Source organism: Xiphophorus hellerii, chromosome 22 (assembly GCF_003331165.1).
Source record: "Xiphophorus hellerii strain 12219 chromosome 22, Xiphophorus_hellerii-4.1, whole genome shotgun sequence".
NCBI classification, from domain to species: Eukaryota; Metazoa; Chordata; class Actinopteri; order Cyprinodontiformes; family Poeciliidae; genus Xiphophorus; species Xiphophorus hellerii.
The window spans coordinates 5941534-5961259 of record NC_045693.1 but is presented as its reverse complement, the minus strand read 5'-3'; the positions used below and the strand labels follow the sequence as shown (position 1 = coordinate 5961259).

The window sequence follows — 19726 nt, the reverse complement described above, 5'->3', positions numbered from 1 at the left end:
TTTGAAAAAGCTCCCATTTTTTGATCAAATGTTTTTGCAGCAGGATGAGGCGGGTTTATTGGCTAGTATTACACTATTTGTGAATTACACTAAATTAGTATAATTTCATGTAATAACACAAAATTCGTGTAATTCGCAAAATTGCAACGGAAAAACTTTTTTGCATCACACAAGTCACATGATCAACGATCGGATGTTACCACTGGCAAAAACGACAAACAAGACGACAGATGGCGCTGGATGTTTTCTAATGACTTATTGTGTGAACAGAGTTATTGATGTGGGATTTTAATTGTGTTTCTTATTTAATGGAAACACCGTAAATGCAAACTTGTGTTCTTTCAACATTAGCAGAAAATCATCAAACCTTTGTGCACATTTGTAATGGACATGCAGGTAATGTTAAGGAATTGTTGACTTAGAACAAACTTCTATATTTTACTAAAAAGTTACTTGTAGCTTAGTTTTGTCTTATTTCAAGTGTACTAAGATATTTGAACCATTAATTAGACAAAAGTACGTGATCAAATTTTATGTTTTTGCACAAAATTAGTGGCCAGTTAACTAAACCAAAACCAATGCACACATTGAAAAACGTGCAAACTTCACCTATAAATATAGGAGCCCTTTTTAACATTTTTATCTGTAAGACACTAATTAACTGCTGCCCACTTTGCCTCTTTATGAACAAGAAAATCTGCACTTCCAGGAATCATCACAGCAAAAGGTATAATCACTCATTTCCTGCAGCTGATCGATCTTTTGCAGAATTAACCAAACCCAAAGCCAGACTGTTAACACAGGAAACATGTTTATTGAGAAAAGAGGATCATCAATGGGAGAATGCATTGCTGGCTGTGGCACTTCGGTCCTTGATCCTGAGGAGGAGAGGGGGGACCTTCACATGACAAAAGCGAGCAAAACTGTCCGAGAGGCTCGGCCGCTCCTCGTGCAGTGATCAGCGCCGCTGACAGGACCGTTACGCAACACAGGCTGGGACAGAGAGAAGAAGCACCTTCAACGTTAAAGCTTTAATTAATCATATGAAACAAAACAACAGGGAGAATTGGCACCTTTGAGAAACTTCTTTAAAAATGCTAGAAAAATTAAATGCATTTTAAATAAAAAGGGATAAATGTCTTGATATTTCACTGGCTAAGAAAAAAAAAAAAAACCCTTAAAGTTTCCACTAAAACTTCACATCTTGTTTCTGCCTAAATTCTGTTGAGTTGACTTTCCTAAATTGGATAGCACCAATTTTAAAACATTTTAAAGCATTAGTTTTTGATTACTATTTGAAACTTGTGACTTACAATTACACCAATAAAAAGCAAAAAACAAACAACAAAATGGGATTACTGCTGTTGGAGAATATTCTGTCTTTTCAAATCAAACACATAAAAATCTTTCTGGTAACTTGAATTCATTGAGGTGTGGATTTTATTCTCCAATGTTCTTTCACAGCAGCTGATAAATCAGTTTTTCCCATTTAAAGCGTAATGCTTCCATGGTTGGCGGACTGATGCATTATGACCCTGAACAATGAGTTTCTTCGCCACCAAGCCTACTTTAGATTGATGGAATGAGAAGTGTCTAAATTTATGGAAATGTGTGTTATTTTCTTTGTGCAGTTGTCTTTACAAGTTTTATGGTGATGGCACCAAACAAATAAGGGTTTCCTCAAGATTTCTGACTGAAATCTACTTCTATTCGGTCTGATTCTTTTTAGACTACTGGAATACAGGGTTATTTTTGCCCAAAAGTCAGTTAATAGTTCCAGTTAGGTTCCTTCTCTATTTTGAGTTTTAAAACCAGAACCTTCTTGTATCCTTGTTGGTCGACAAGCTGAGCTTGACAAACTGCATCTGGACTCCTTTATGCCATTTCCAAAGGAAATTAAGACAGGATAGTGTCAATGAATGGTTGCAAATTTGTAAAATTTCATTTGTGTGAGAAGAATAACCTTACTCCTCATGTAATACTCAGAACAAGGCTTTCATGCCCATTCTATTTATTATTTCTATGCTACCATTACAGAAACTCTAGCATTAGGAAGCATCCTCACAATTTGCTAATGTTTTCTAAATATTTGGGAGGTTTCTGCTCTTCCACCAACAGTTTCAATCTTGATGTGAAAGAGGAAATGTTTATATACGCAATTTGGAGGTGTGTGAGCATCTCCCCAACTTAGAAAGCATACAAATCTCCATGTCCAAAGGAGGACAACATGTGTTGTTTGTTTCAGTTGATTCATAAAGAGATGTTTTTTGAGCAAGAGCAATGCCATGATAGTATGTGAAGAGGAGCTGTGGCTACTTGTTGCAATTTCGGACTGGTGTGGGCGTTATAAGGATATAGCCACTGCACAAGCCTAAGACGGCCATTTCTTATTTAATCTAGTAGATCTGGTCAAGTTTGAGAACATTCTACAAAGTAAAACTAAAGACAGACAATCCAAGATTGATGTTTGTTTATCTTTTTGCCAGAAACAACTGTAACCTATAAAAACAAAGAAAGCGTTGTTTTTCCAAAGCAAAGTGCTAACCAGTACTTATGCTAACCCTTATCTTTTAACTTATCTTGGTTATGTGTTGAAATATATCTTCATTTTATAGAGCCTTTTGACATAACTTTGTCAGCTACATTTTAAAACATACGGTAAATTGAGCTGAGTTGGCATTGATTAGCTAGCTAATTATCATTTGGCGCTAACACAGCTAACATTAGCTTTGAAAGTTGTTCCAGTTAGCTAAGGCTAGGAGCTAAATACCACCAACTAAGTTTTTAGGTAAATACTAGTGAAGACCTGATATTCATCCAAAAGTGGTGATTGTTTATCTTTTTGCCAGAGGTAAAATATACATACAAGTGTAATCAGCAAAAACAAGAAAAGTGTTTTTCAAGGCAAAGTGCTAACTTGTAGTAATGCTAACCCATACTTTTTAACATTTCTTGGTTATAGTTTTTGTAATATTTTGTGTTTAAATATATTTTGACTTTATAAATGTGTTTTAGAATTATTTGACATCATAACTTTGAATGCTACATTTGAAAACATATGGTGAATTATGCTGAGTTTGCATTGGCTAGCTAGCTAACTAGCAATAGGCGTTAACATAGCTAACATTAGCTTTGTTAGTTGTTTCAGTTAACTAAGGCTAAACAAGACCAACTAATATTAACTAAATATTTTGGTAAATACCAATGAAGAACTGATGTCTGTAGCAAAAGCTAACTCAATAATATATTAAATGTTATTGTTTCTAGCATTTCTAAATGCTAGAAACCTAGCATTTAGAAAGCTAGGTTTCTAAATGTTTAAACTGTAACTTCTCAGCTTTTAAGGCAACCAAATTTCATTTTATTTGACATAGAACTGTTTTAATTAGTGTCTTTACTGTATTTTTTGACATTGGAGATTTACAAGAGAATCTTGTTGCAGAATTTGGGCATAGAGAACCTCTGATTGTTCTTGCTGACATGGTGTGCTATTCCTGCTGTGCCTGACAGAACCATGTGCATCTTGTGTGCTTCAGACAGCTGTTCCTGGGACAATGGGTATGTTGGAAAGCACAGGGAATGTGCATTGTTGTGCTGGGAAATGGAGCAGCAGCAGCTGTGCTTCATTGTTGTGCCGTAGACAGTATTGGGTCATAGTATCCAGATGATTTTAAAAGGCATATATCATCGAATTTTAGAGGCAGAAAACCTAAAAATTATGAAAGAATGAAACAGAAATAAATCACAATCAGCATTCTGATGATTTTTTAAAGTGGATTAGTGATTTTGAAACAATTTTCCCAAACAAAAATAATTTTTTGAGTAAACTAAAATTAGGAAATACTAAAACAGAGGATGACTTTAGGATTCAAGGTCACCTATGCAGTGGCGTGGAAGTAATTAGGCAAAGAGAACAGATTGCTTCTCACCCACAAAAACGGTTGTTCTGCCAGAAAACTTTTCACTCTGTGCTTCTAAAACTATTTAAATCTTAAATTTAAAGGATGATCCAGAGTTTATGCTTTTGGTTAGGACAGCTAGCTATATTTATTCAATTTTATTCTATTTATTACAACTTTATTCTTGTTTTTTCACGTAATATTGACTTTGTTCTTGTACAAGTTTGTTGTCATAGATTTATTACTTTATTCTCGTGAAGTTTTAAAGCTTTTTCTTAGTATAGCCCTAATACTCTGTTGTAATACAAAACCTCTGCAAATATCTACAGACTGCGTAAATCTAAGATTTTTTTTTGATAATCAATCTTTCTGGATATTTAGAGGCAAAATTAGCTTTGTTAGCCATTAGTAATTGTTTTTTTTATTTATGTTTGTCTGAGCCAAATGGAAAAGAATACCTCATTATAGGCTTAGTCTGATTATATGTCAGTATTTTACCTTTTATATTTTGATTGGTGTAGCATTAGCTTGAAGTGACATTTTAGGGCAAATAAATACAGTGTTGTAGAAAAACTTAACTACAGAAAAGTCTATAGAGTCTGAGTGGCATGAGAGACCTCAGAGTAACATTTTGACAGAGTGATTATATGGAGAAAAGTGAGACTTTCCTTAACCATGGTCTCACACAGTTGTAGAATTGTACTTATGCTTGCCTGCGAACAATAACAATACAGGTCTGAAACAGAAATTTTGGCTTTCTGAATGCCGAGTTATTGGCACAAGCAGAAATTTGAAACAGGATAAAATTACAGGCAGACTCAGCTTGAGACGGATCACCTTTAAATCCGTTTGTAGGGTGCCGGTTTGCTAATTACTCAAGTTACAGTTTCTCTAATTTCCTTCTTCTGACTGGATAAATCGGTTGATAAATCTGTTGAATTCAAACTTGAGCTCAAGACCTTCCCATCCCAACTATCATATGATGACCTTTATTTTATGCTTCTAAACACAATTCTTGATCAAGAAGTATGTAAAATGTTTTTAAAATATTTTTAAAAAACCATATGAAAAAATTATGATATATGCCCTTTAATGAAAGGTGTGCATTCTTTGGGAAATATACGAGTTAGTCTACAATTTCTCTCTTTAAACTGATAAAAACATAGCAAGTTACTGCGTGATAACAAAATGTTATTTATCAGCTGATAAAATATGATCTCGATGATATTTGATTTAGTGATACAATCTTACAAACTCTAGATAATATAGTTTCTAAAAATGGATAATAAACATTTTCATTTTCTTGTGAACTCCTCAGTTTCATTCTACCTTGGAGTATTTTGGCATGCCACACTACAAAACAACCTTAAAAATAACATAGCTGTAGGTCCACAATTCGTCCGAATTTAAAGTTTTGAAATTAAAAATGTAAAACTGAGTCTCCCATGACAAAATTTCAAAGCTAAATACTTATTCTCTTCCATCATTTTGGAGATAAGCTTAAAAGTTATTTCCAAAAACAATAGAAATACTTATGAATTAGGCATTCATATTAAAGCTGAAATGTGTTTTTGTCTTTCCTGTGACGGCATACAGCGACAGAAACAAACAAAAAAAAGATTAAAATGGTTATAAAAGAAGGTACTTTTGAGGCAAATGTCTTGTAGAAGAAGAGAATGATGGGTTTTGAGCTCCTTTGGTAAAAACGGCATTCTCAGCTCAGGAGAGACTTCTGGTATTTCAAGATTCTTAGAGCTAGCTCTTGTTTTGTCCGTCAATCCTCCTGGTTTTTGTCTTTGCATTTTATCCATGTTTTGCCGTCAGTCCATGTTTGGTTTGTGGTCTTTCACTAGATGGATTCGGAGGAGCCGCCACATCACGTGATCAAGCAGCAGTTGATGCAGCGGGGTCCCAGTCTTCTCTTCATGGATCCCTTCTTCCTCTTGGGAGCCAGAATGGCGATGATAGCCTCGTCAAACACCGTCTTCAGGCCCTTCTGGGTCAGCGCCGAGCACTCCACGTAGCAACACGCCCCGATCTGGCATGGAAAACAGGAGAAACGGTCACAATTTCACCATTTCTTAACAAATAAGAGCCAACTCCACAGGTTAAACTGTAATAAAGGTAACACAAGTGTGTTCAAAGTGCGGCCCAGGGGCCATTTGTGGCCCTTGGACGGATTTTTTGTGGCATCCAATTGCAGATGGAAGCTTTTTATTTGTAATCAGGGTAAAATTATTACCAACATAATTTTTGGTATAGAAAACATTCAGTTCAACACGAAGTATTTGTGTTTTTAGAACCAAATAAAGAGTTTCTGATGGCTCCAACTTACATTTAAGACTTTTTAAGGCTCTTTAAGATGATTCTGAATGGAATTTAAGACCTATACCTCCACAGAAATGTACAAACTTCATTCAGCCAACTGTGATAAATTTGCTTTTACCCATTATCAACACAAAAAGCTAACTATCAAAGGTATATTGGCAGCTAGTTAGCGGTAGCCTCAGCCATCTTGAGTCACAAAATGCAATTCCAGCAGGTTTTTTTGTCTGACAGGAAAGCCCTGCAAGAGATAAACACACAAATAGTTCTATCAAGACAAAATTTAAGACCAGTATTTAATGTATGTAAGGCCAATTTATGCTTTAAAAATTAAATGAATACATTTTAAGGCCTTCATTTTAGATACATGAATTTAATACTTTTTAAGGATTTGCCAGCACTGTGTAATATTCGGAGACTTTTACTGAAAAGCTGACTCTGCTGCACTCAAGTCAGCTTTTAATTTATTTTACTTGGCTAACTATAGCAATAGTTTTGAAAGAAGGAAAGAAAGAAAGAAGGAAAGAAAGAAAGAAAGAAAGAAAGAAAGAAAGAAAGAAAGAAAGAAAGAAAGAAAGAAAGAAAGAACTAAATCCAATTTTTACAACCCAGATTTGATCTGATCAATCGAGCCTGAAATAATTTTAAAACTGGATGTCAATCTTTTCACACATCAAATGTCCTTTTAACGTTTTGGATCTATGATGAACAGAATCCCTTACATATAAAAAACTAACAAATCTGACAACATTATTTGGTTGATTTTCTTTGTTTTCTTGACTCAAGTACTTTTGACTTGATAAAAGTATTTGTTTTGATGCCTCTGACCTAAGATATGCAGCAGTCAGAAATTATGTAGTTTTTCTCTGTGGCTTTTGAAGGGGAAATATTATACAAAATGTACATTTTGCATATTTTTATACTTCCATTTGGGTCTTAACTGCTGGGAAGATTGCTATTATTGTATTTTAGGCAATAAAATGTAAATTTTCTTATTTAAAAAGGAAGTGAATTATTTGCATATTTGCATCTTTTAATGTATTTTTAATATTGTTTAAGTAAGTGGTTAAATAGAAATATGAAGAGTGTGCCAAATTTTTCTAATTTTAAACTCCTGCTTTTATAAAACAAGTTATCAAGTCAAAGGTTGGTTTAGTTTTCCTCACACAGTATTCTGCATTTTTAATGTTTAATAACAACATTATTGGAATCGGTTTTGCTGTTTTAAACACTTAAAGTTAAATAAAATTGTTTTTTAGGTCAGATCAAAACACCTTATTTTGGCCTCAGTTTTCCAGAAATGCATGGCGTGGTGAAGGAAGCTTCATAACAATTTTTGTATTATTATTTTTAAGTGGGTAATTCTTTGCAGACCAGATTTAGGATTTATATCCTGCAGCCCTGAACTCTGCTGGACGTCCATATTGACCAGGAATGTTTTTCTGGACTCATTTTACAGCAAAGAATGCTCAAAAGTCACATTCCAGAAATTAAACTCTTATGTAAACATTCCTGCACCAAATTCACACGCAGGAATCTAACAGAGGCCATCAGCTCCGTTCTGCGACAGTAAAACTAAACATAGTTGCTTCTCCCTCATCAGTTGATCAATACGAACCTCCTTGGCCAGTTTCTGTCCCTGCTCTGTGGCGATTGGCTTCTCCTTCATGTTGTTCAGTTTTGCAATCGTCTTAGGGTCATCACGAAGGTCAATCTGGAAAATATTAGCAACCGTTTGTCTGAGCGAGCCAGTAAAACAAAAATACACATGACTAATAGATTTAGCTTGACCTGGAACCAATTTATATGTTGTGCAAACAAAACACATCTGATTTCACCTTTTTATCTACAACAGACGGAAGGGTTTTATTAAAGTGATTGCATTTTACTACTTTAGAATTTGAGAAATAATGCATAATTAGACATAACTTTAAATATTAATGATTGTTTTGAGTAGGCCTGTCACGATAACAAACTTTGCTGGACGATTAATCGTCCCACATGTTATTGCGATAAACAATAATATTGTTTTAAGACTAATTTCAATATAATGCACTTTCTCAAAGATCGATAAACTTCAAATTATAACAAACTTTTAACATTTGGACTGAAAGGCATTTTAAATATCCTAAATAAATAAACAAAACAACAGAAACAACAAATTGAAGGAATTATGAAGTCTCTTTAAACAAAATTATCCTTCAAAAAACTGGCTAGTTGAGACCAAAGCAGCAGACCGAAGACTTTTGTCATCCAGTTTTTAGCCGAAAAAGAGAGAAAAGAGAAAAATGATAAATATGCAAATGTAAATTATTGAGTTTGTTTTAATCTATCATGTGATTACTTGATTTATTGCTTATTGCGAGAGGTCTAGTTTAGAGTCTAAAACATAAAATTGTCATTTATACAATAACATGAATGCATGCTTGGATCATCTAAAGTGATTAGAGCTGAAATTATTAATCAGATTAATCAAAATTACGAATATGAATATTTAAAAAAATAAATAAAATTGCATAATTACTAATTGCAATCAGGATAAATGAAAACTGTGGTAAGAAAATCAATAAAAAGCAAATCTAAAAGTGCTAAAAAGCTGCTTAAAATTAGGGCTGCAATGATTAATCATGATTAATCAATTACTGAAATAATCGTCGTCAGAATTAGTAACCGATTAATTGTTAACTGCCAGACTCTAACAACTCTTTCTGTTTGGTGAAAGAATAATACATTAAGACCAGTAATTTAGTTAAAACTGTATAAAATATGCATACATTTTGCATTTAAGATAAAAATGAAAAACTTTTGTCTGTAAATATGTTCTACTCAGAAGTCCTCTAGTAGCATAGTTTAAGCTTCACTCGATTCTGTAAAAAACATTTTAAAAATATTTTTCAAAATCTCCTATTATTATAATCTCTAATTATGGATTTGTTAATCCAAAAATATTGAACAAAAAAATATTAGCGACCCTTTGAGTGCGTCAACAAAACAAGACGTGATTCAGTTTTCAAATTCTGCAAAAAACCCCCCAAAATCTCTTATACAGTATTATTGGTGTCTAATTATTAATCTGTTAATTTTTGAAGATATTCAACAGATCGGGCTTGTGCTGTATGGATGTTAAATTAAGCAGAAACCGCTGAACTTTTCACATGTTGATGTTAGAAGCTGTATTGTTGTAACCAATAGGAAAATTCAACCGCAGTAGCCGCAGTACAACCCAAAGAGGGCAGCACTGAGGCGGTTTAAGGCCAAAATTGGAGAATTAAACAAATTTATGCAAACATGTCACAGAAACATAAAGATATCACCTTTAATGGCGAATTTAGATATTTTATCTGCAAGAAAAAAAGTTGATTTGGAGTTTACTCTTTAAGTCGATTATTAATATACTTAATTATTGATTTTACCACTAATCCCTGTTTATTTTTCTAATAATCTTTAGCTGAAGTGCAATTATTTTTCAAATACAATAAAAGAATTACCAGATTATTCTTCTTAAATGGTGTAACAGACATCTGTCGATGCGAATTAAAATATTTGATCCTCCAGATTGATTCTGTCAGCTTGAGAGTGATTGGTTTATAATCTGGGCATAATTTTATGCAGCACACTCAGGTTTATGTACATTTTGCAGGGTCAAAAAGCTTAACTCTGCAGATGAAAACGGGATTTCTCAATTTCAAACATAATCATGCTCAGCTTCACTTCCTGATTTTGTGCAGCAGTATTTCAGAGCCAGCCACGCGGTTCCTCTCTGTGTTTTAATCCACTGCAGCTGCCTTCACCTCCTCACCAGCGATAATAACTGTCTCCAATCAAACTTCCATCTGCTTTTCTTTTCTCCATCGTAAATGTCGTAGCAGCCTGCGCACACAGCCGCAGAGCAGCAAACGAGTCATGATGGGGACTGATAAAAGAGCGCACAACATCAGCTGACACAACATAAATCAGACACCCACTCCGTCCTCCTCATCACCGCTGCGCCGGCATTCGGTTGCCGGGGAACACTGACCAACACGCCAGCTAACGATAAAAGATGTCCGTCTGTTGTTCTACTTTATAGAAAAATAAATCAAACATTATGGTTTTGTAAAACGCCAAAAAAACAGATCAATAAAACCACATTGTTGTAATTTATAGCAAGAAAAAAACCTGCAATGTTTGCATAATCTGCATTTCTACAACAAACACATGCACAACTATTGATGCACGCAAACACTCTTTATGCAATTTATGCAAACCCTTTTCGATGTGGGGGTTTGGAGTCAATCAATCTTTATAGAGGACTTCAACACAACAAAGGCAGAACAAAATGTTTTACATAAAAAAAACAAACACAGGAGGCGATGAAAATAACTTAAAAAAACAGAGGAAAGCGTAAAATAAACAGAAATTTAAGATTAACTTCAGTCTGAAAAACTGAATAAGCCTAACTGTGTTGATGACAGTGACAGAGAGACTAAAATTTAGAGATTAAAAACATGGATTACGAAATGCCAAAGAGTGTGTTAATGCAAAAATACAAATAGTAAAAACCAAAAATGAACAAAAATTGCATAAATTGCTAATTGCAATAATGATAAATGAAAACTATGGTACGAAAATCAATGAAAAATCAATCTAAAAGTGCTAAAAAAATAGACTAAAAATTTTGTCTGAAAAGATTAATCGATTACTGAAATAATCGGAAACTAAATTAGTAATAGATGAATTGTTAAATGGAGTACACAGACTCAAAAAATGCCATTTGCTGAACAACACAATAAGAGCAGTAATTAAGGCAAAACTGTACAAAATAAATACATGCATTCTTCATTTAAGATAAAAAACCTTCTTTGTTTACCAAGATACTCTACACAGACATCCTCAAGTGTCAGTTTTAGCTTCACCCAGTACAAATACAGTAAAAAATCTTCTATTATCCACCTTTTGCCATCAAATTATTGGTTAAAAAATATCAGACAGCATGTTTTTAGCTGCTGATTCATCGTTTGCTGCACCTGATCAATGTTCACTAAAGGACTGCTACGTTACTGCATGTTAGGCAATAACATTTTTATTTTCTCATTTAAAAAAGTTAGTTATTTGCATCCTTTCAATGCATTTCTAATATTGCGTAAAAAGGCTTAAGTGGTTGAATTAAAAATCTGCAGAATGTGGCAATTTAAAAAAATCTGATTAATCGATTAATTATCAGAATGATCAATTACTAAAATAATCGTTCAATTAATTTATTTTAACAAAACTCGACTTCCTGGACAGGAAGTAAAACACTGACCTGGGTTCCAATTAGCAGGTAAGGAACGCTGGGTGCGTACTCCTGCAGCTCCGGCACCCATTCCTCACGCACGTTTTGGAAACTGGCCGGGTTGACAACGGAGAAGCAGATGAGGAAGACATCTGTCATCGGATAGGACAAGGGCCGCAGGCGGTCGTAGTCCTCCTGCAAAGACACACAAACACAACGTCACCCTTCAGGGACCAGGAACGTTTTGGTAGTTCATGTCAGTTCCTGAACATCAGAGGAATTAATAGTTATCAGATAGTAAACTATCTCAGCAGCACTGTGAGAAATTGACTAAAGGCCACAGTGACACCTTTGTGAATTTCCCATTTCCACTCTGAAAATGTCTGGGTGGAAACACAGATGTCAGATCAGATGCTCTGCTGTCCTCACTGAAAACTAAATGTTTTCACCCCTTTTAGTTCTGTATACTCGGTTCGTTTTGGGACCAAAATTGAAACATTTGTTACATTTTCAGATGCTGCGGTTCCCTTTCACACGGCACTGAGTCAAAGAAACCAAACTCTTTAAAAAACCTATTCCCCTCCTCGTCTGTGGGGGCGCTGCACTCAGACTCAATGAAGGAAACGACACTGACGGCAACTTCCTTCCACCATTCTTACCTCCGACTTTGTATCCAAACAGAAGTTGCAGTCAATGCTCCTCAAAAGGCAATCAATATTAATTGTGCTTTCTTTTCTTTTCATTAGCTTCCTTTGTCTTGTTATGACCTTGTGACGGTACTGTTCCATTGCTGAATAACTTCAAATTGATCAATAGTCATCCATTATTACTTGCTACAACAGCGTGCTATTGTGTGACGTCGATGTTCTTCTGTGCAGGCCAGAGAAAGACTTGAGGCTGGACTTGGACTTACCATTCAGAGACTTTTTAAAGGGACTTGAATTGACTTGAGAGAGATGTTAGAATTAAGAATGTAACAATTCCTCGAATGATTTGAGGACCTTGATTATTAAAATTTCTCGGGGCACTTTATCAGCCTTGAAGCTTCGTTAAATTATGTTTTATTATTTAGCACACCGTTTTCCAGCCAGGTGATTATTTATGTTGCGCAACGCTCTCACTTCCGCCTATGAGTTGTTGACGAAAGCTAAGTGCTAGCGGCATAACGTCCAGTTTCCAAGTTTGGTCAGGGGGATTTCATTAATTGACGATAATGTCCGGGTTTTTATCATTTTTGGGGGGCCAATAAGCATCAGTGATTAAAATCAGTGATTTTAAGCACCCTTAAAATGCCTGGAGTACGACAGCCTCTCCCCCCGGAGCTGCTGCCTGGTGGCCGGTCCAGAGTGAACGTGTGAAGTGTAGCTTTACAGACGAAAATAAATTTCATGTCATCTCGGTCACAACAAATGGGTGGCGGAGCGTGCTGTGGCGGTACATAGCTGTCAGATGATTTTCTGTGTGTGACGAAGGAACCAAATCCTGTCGTTCACATGGACACAAAAGCTATAAATGGCGGGGCAAAGTGAGAAAGTGAGTGAGAAAGACATAAGACTGGAAGTAAACTTGTGGACAAAGATTTTAAACTGAACTTGGACTTGCCACTTAAGAGACTCGTGGATAAAGAAGTGATACTCAATTTCTCTTGTGGAGTGTTAGCATCTTTTGAAGACATGAGACTGGAAATTTACTTTTGGAGAAAACTGCTGGGTTTACATGGTGGAGAAAGACTTCAGACTTGACAGAAAAAATAGACTTGTGAATGTCTTTGTCCTCAGCTAGAAAACTGAAAAAGGCCAAAAGTCATATGTCATGAAGGTCCTTCTGAGTCTGACCCAAGACAGTCCACTCCAAAGCAAGATTACAGACATTGTGTCTACCGTTTCCAAGGAAATGGACAGGATTTTTGTGGCCGACGTCCAATCCTGGGCTTCTAGGTACCAAACTGTTGTATTGGCGCGATGATGAATCTATGATAACACATGCTGTCCTGGCAGCCCAAACTGCAGATGAGTCAACTTCGCATCGGTGGATGTGGGATGATGAGGAGAAATGATTCACCAACGTAGAAGCTGCCTATCCAATTACCTCCCAATGAGAACAGCAGGAGTTTTTCCGGCTCAGCAAAGGCCTTCAGAGAGCTTTCAGGTGATGTGATGAGCGTTCGCACGTCTTCAGAGACCGACGGGTCTGACGTGACGAGGATGAGAAAGACCTCTGTTTGGTATCCGAACCAAACGTAGCTACTTATTAAATCCAGATGTTTAACATCTACTTTGATGGATTGATGAGCCTAAAGATGCAGGATGGTTTGGATCCGATTCCGATTCTCTTATACAGAGGCAAGAGAAGTGCAATAATACAATAGTGTAAATTTTAAAATGTCTTTTATTTTAAAATGTAGTGTAAAATAAGAGTGCTCAACTGTGAAGGCACATATACATTTAAAAAAAAATTAAATTAAATTAAAAAAATTAAATACTTTTGTGTCTACGTTGTTTTTAGAATAAAAAATTTTTTGACGTTCCTTCACAGTTTGCACTCTTATTATAAGAAATATCGATACAAATATTTACCCTACATAATTTCCCCCCCACATTTCACAAGCACAATGTACTTCATTCAGGTTTTAGTCAGATTTTATCGAACACTTTATTTAAAAGATTTTGTCGTTTCTTCACAACTGTGTACTCTTATTTTACATTACATTACATAAAATAGGAAAATGTAGTGCAAGATAAGAATTTACATTACTACACTTAAATATATTAAATAATTTGCACAACTGTTATAAAAAGTCCTACCCTTTGTCAAATAATTACTTTTAAATCAAGAAACAAGCTACAGATTGAATTGCAGAGCTGGTTATTAGTGTGGCAGCTCATTTCCATCGACTGGTTTGGATGGAATCAACCAGGCTACTTAAAGTGTAATTTTTTACATTAACAAACAGGAAGTAGAGGTTCCTACTAGCATGGACCTTCATCTCAGGGAAATGGAGAGAGGTTTCTAAGAATTTGTTGCTATCGAGTTATAACTGTTCTGTCTTATCAACTGGTATTGCAGAAGTTACATGATATGAAGAAAAATCTGTGTTTCCATTCAAAGAATATAACTAAAAATTAGAGAATAAATGTGCAAAATTGTTTTTTCAATATTATTGGAATATTGACAAAGTTAAGGAGGTTTGGTGAAAGAAATGCATGGTAAATGTTTGCTACATCAGAACCCAGTGTTGTATAGTAACGAAGTAAAAATACTTCACTACTTTACTTAAGTATATTTTGGAGTACTTCATACTTTCCTGGAGTATGAAAATTTTTGATGACTTTCACTTTTACTTCACTATATTTCCGAACTTAATTGCGTACTTTTACTCCGATACATTTTCAATGTGTGGTTTAGTTACTCGTTACAAAAAAGCGAGAGAGAGAAACGCAAGTGTTTTGACCCCACCTACTGATTAGCAAGTAGCAAGTAGGCTACCGAACAAAGTCCGTAGCCTGCTTGCCTGGGCTTGTTCATCACCACCAATAGGATACTTCTTCTTCTTCTTCTTTTCTATTATGGCGGATCACAAGCAACTTTAAGGTGCATACCGCCACCTACTGTACATGAGTGTGTAGAAGCATTACTTCATATCTATTAAATTCTACTTTTTAATTTTGTATTCTTAAGATAAATAAACAATGCTTTCCTTAATTTGTGAATATCTGTTATGTTTCCTTCATTTCCTAATATACCTTTAAGATTCCATTCATGCCCCATATTTCTAACTATTCTCTTTAATTCTTCCCTTTCGAGTTCATTTGACTTACAGTTCATCAATGTGTTCTACATTTTCTTTCTCTCCACATCTCTCACATTTATCATTATTTTTCCTCCCTATTTTATAAAGCATGTCATTTAAGTAGGTATGACCTACTCTTAATCTACTAATTATTATTTCTTCTCTTCTGTTTCGTTCATTAATGCTTCGAATTCAAACTGACTTTTGTACTTCATATAATCTTCTTCCTTTCTTATCTTCATTCCACATTTTTTGCCATTTCTTGATTTCTTTACTTTTAATTAGGATACACCTGTTTCGCTTCTCCCATTAAACACAAAGCAAGTCTCGCAATCAGTAGCAGTCACATGGAAATTCTATCTTACAAAAACTCCCCGTTCAACTTGAAGAAACACATCGAGGTAACTTCTTATGAAATGGTTATAATCCTCCTGTTTCAGTAACTATAGCTTGGTCACTAGGCACTACTGTATTGTGAAATCTTGACCATAAATGAACTTTGTTTGGCATTGTTTCAGTTCCACACGTGGTGTATTTAGCTTAGGCCTAATGTTGACTGTAGCAGGCTACCTAGACTCCTCTGTTCAAGGGGGGACAGAAGCCATAGCAATAGCAATTTAGACTAAATTTAACGAATATAGGAAAGGCATGCAAGTTCAAAACCAGGTTTACAGATGCCAATAAGCTGCATTTCCCTCCCAATTCTTTTTTTCTTTTGCATAATGACCAGTTGTGTGCACCACCTACTGACTGTAGCATTGACTGATTCACTGATTTGTGAAGTAGAGTAATCGTAACAGCTCTTTTTCTTCATGTTGGCCGCATTTTCTGTACTATTTATTTTTCTCATTTTCAGCACTGACCTTACTTGAAGGGAAAACTTAAGGCTTACAAAAACTTTGTATTTTCTGTGCTGGAGGGTATACTAAGAAGCTGGTTCAGTTGTAAAGCAGGTTAAGTTAACCTTGTGCTATAGGTAAAGCACCTAATTTTCTTAACTAAATGATGCCTGCAGGTATATCTATTAGCAGGTTTAATTTTGCCTGCACTTGGTTGGGTACATTATTTTAAGTGTATTTGACAAGTTTACCAAAATATAAAAAATGTCATTCAAACTGCATTTGCTTTGTTTTACTTTTTACTTGTACTTTTCATTACATTACTTGAGTACATCCATTTTTACAGTAATTTCCATACTTAAGTACAAGAAGTTTCAAATACTTTAAGACTTTTACTCAAGTAACATTTCAGTCAGTGACTTCGACTTTTACCAAAGTCATATTTTGGAGAGGTACTTGTACTTTTACTTGACTCTGAGATTTCAGTACTTTATACAACACTGTCAGAACCTACGCAGGAAATGCATTTCTATTTCCACTTTAGAGTATCAACTAATTTTCAAAGAAGCCAAAAGCTACGTAAAAATTTAAAAACGTTTTGTGAAGTTGAGGAAGTTGTTTAAAATGAAGTTTAAAATGTGCATAAAAAACAATGGATGGTTAATGTTCGCTACATCAAAACTTACTCAGCAAATGTGTTTCCATCTCCCTTTTAGCGCATTAACTCTTTCATGCTGTCGTATAAAATATCCTCCAATAAAAGTTTGACAGCATCCAGTTTATTCAGTGATTCCATATAGACATTGTGACTACTGATTTTCTTAACCTTAACAGCAGCAACATTTGCTTACAGAAACAAAAAAAGTCTAGTTTTAGTCAAGCAATGTAGGGCAACATCAAAAACTCAATGTAAACAACCAAGGTAATTAAACTAATCTGAGAAAAACAGCCAAGATCACTACTTTTCTAAAACCCAATCAGGTTTTTTCCTTCTTTGTGTCCAGTAATGTCAGATATCTGCTTTAAATCAAGCTCTTCCTGTCTCTCCATACATGGTACCTGCTACTCGGGATGATGAAGTGCACCGCGTCCTTTCTTCTTCTCATCCTTCTCTGAGCTGCAGACTCTGTAAGCCACTCAGCGGTTTACTGTAAACAGAACTGGAACTTGTCTGATTCGGCTCCGATTCCTCAGTAAACCTCCAACTCGTTACCAAACACAGTAAAGGCCTCCGTACCCTCCAGGCAGTCCTCAGTTTAATCGGCGCTTCCCACGCAGATATGTTTACACTCCTGCCAAGATGCTTAGGATGAAAGTTTCCACCAGAAATAAGTCACAGAGTTTTATTAGCTCAATGCAAGAGTTCATGAACGAGACGTGGTGTGTCTGCTATAAGTGTACAAAACTGAGAAAAAATGGCCGACCAGCATAAATACGACATGGTTTTACATTATCGCAACAATTTAGAAGATTGAATGAATAAATGCTCCAATTTCTTTTTAAAATGTATAGGTGGCGCTACGTCAGGGTATTGTCACACCTGGTAGTCCGGTAGACTCGGTTTGATTGGGGACCAAAATTGCTAAATTTTTTCCATTTTCAACTGTGGTTGGTTTTCACACTGCAAACTGAACTCTTTGGAAAACCTGTTCCCCTCCTCGCCTGTGGGGGCGCTGCACCAAGAACCACTGAAGGAAAAAACATGAAAACCTCTGAAGAAGACACCAAGCGCAACTTCATGAAATGTAAACAAAAATGGAGCGGCGTCAGATTTTAGCTGTTGTAAGATTTCTCTTTTGTCTTTGGGAAAAGGCCACAGACTATTTCTCCCGCTAGCATTAGACTCTCATGTTTGTTTTGTTTCTATGTACCCAGGAAAGTTCCCTCTTTCAGCCAGCTGACTTGCAGTGTGTTACCTCATCATACAGCTAAAGAAACCAACCTCTTTAAAAGGAGCTTAAACTGTAGGAGCGAGAGACCAGAGACAATCATCAGATTGGAAACGGTTCAAATTGTTGGTTTATGATCAGGGCTGCAACTGGCAATTATTTTACTTATCGATTAATCGGATAAAATAATTTAGGGTTATTATTTTATAATAACCCTAAATTATTAGGGTTATTCTGCAAATTTTTTATTTAAACCTCTTTTTAACACAAAATTAGAAGCACATTAATAAACAAATAATTACATAGATTTTATAAATAAGAAGATAAACTTTTTATTGCCTAAAATGCAGCAACATTACAGCATTACCTTAGTGAAAGCTTGATCATTTGCAGCAAACAATGAATCTGCAGCCAAAAAAATACTTCTGACATCAACAGGCGAAAAGGTCAGGCCTTTCTGCTTGACTGAACATCAATACAGTGTGTTACAGTGGATTATTTAGATTACCTGATTAATAAATGTACAGCAAAAGGTGCTTAATGGGAGATTTTATTATAAATTTTGAAAACCTTTTGAAGCTAAAAATACCACATATTTACCTTTTTTTTAATCTTAAATGCAAAATAATTATATTTTCTGTACAATTTTGGCTTAATTACTGCTCTGAATTGCCTTTTTTATTCTACATACTGCAGTTAATTAATCGGTTGCTAAGTTTGCTCGTGATTACTTCAATAATCACGATTAATCACAATTAATTCGATTAATCGTTTCAGTCCTATTTAATTCTAATGAGACATTACTCTCCACCCTTCTTTTTAAATCTGAAAATTTATTGCACTTGTAATAACAGAGGATTTAAAAAAAAAAAGGTGGAATCCTTTAATTTCTAATTGTAAAACAAATACCTGCACAAGTCTGTGCTGTTGCTCTGTTCGCTGGAGTCTCAGAAATTAGTTTGTAATCTTTTCCAGTTCCTCTGTTTCTCATTCGTTGTTGAATTTCTTTTGCTCTTTAGATATTCTAGCCTACTTCCTGTTGCCAGGCAGGTTTGTGTTTCCGGTCTGGCAGTAATCAGCGGATTCATTTGTCCATAGTTTGAGCTTTGTGACGGTGGCATCGACTCGGTGGCACACAGTGCAATGATATCAGTGAGTCACTCCCTCCTCCTCCTCATCTCCTCTCTTTCCCGGCATCTCCCACTCTCTCCTCTTCGTCCTCGCCTCCTCGGGGCCCAGTAAACCGCCTACAGTAACTCAGCAGATTCAGACGCCTGCACCAACATGGCCGGCGGCTGAGAAGGCAAGCCCCGACACAGACCCAGCTCCACTTCTGCTCCTCTGATGTGCAAATCTGCACATTTTAGACAGTTGTGCCCAAATGCAAGAACAAAAGCGACGGTGATTAATGATGAATAATTATAATGCCGTCTGTCTGAGCATGCCTGCACGGTGAGAACTTCCCATCAGTTCAACACGAAAACACAATTTAACTTTTAAGAGCAAGAGAAAAGCCATACTCTGCCTGGGAAAACTGTTGGATTATTTTATTTGTGCCTCTGGAGGAGCTTCGCCAAATTTCTCACTACAAAAACACGAAATCCTACCAAGTAGTTTCTAGTGGAAATGCCAAGTACACTTAAAATGATCAAAAAGTAACTTTTCAGCAACATAGAGGAGTTTGTTTTAGGCCAATAATTTCTTAACTAGTTCGACTGATTTTTTATACT

General features: G+C 35.5%; 1 protein-coding gene across 1 annotated transcript in view; it reads right to left on the bottom strand.

The window, feature by feature from the left end:
• Positions 1-792: 792 nt before the first annotated feature.
• The window catches only part of rhoq (ras homolog family member Q), a 30958-nt gene continuing 12024 nt past the window's right edge, over positions 793-19726 (bottom strand). Inside the window, exons 3-5 of the mRNA XM_032553349.1 lie at positions 11509-11673; positions 7843-7938; positions 793-5937 (exon numbers count right to left, since the gene is read on the bottom strand). Of these exons, the coding sequence (XP_032409240.1) occupies positions 5776-5937; positions 7843-7938; positions 11509-11673 (423 nt within the window). The 3' untranslated portion in view covers positions 793-5775. The remainder of the gene's footprint in view (positions 5938-7842; positions 7939-11508; positions 11674-19726) is intronic.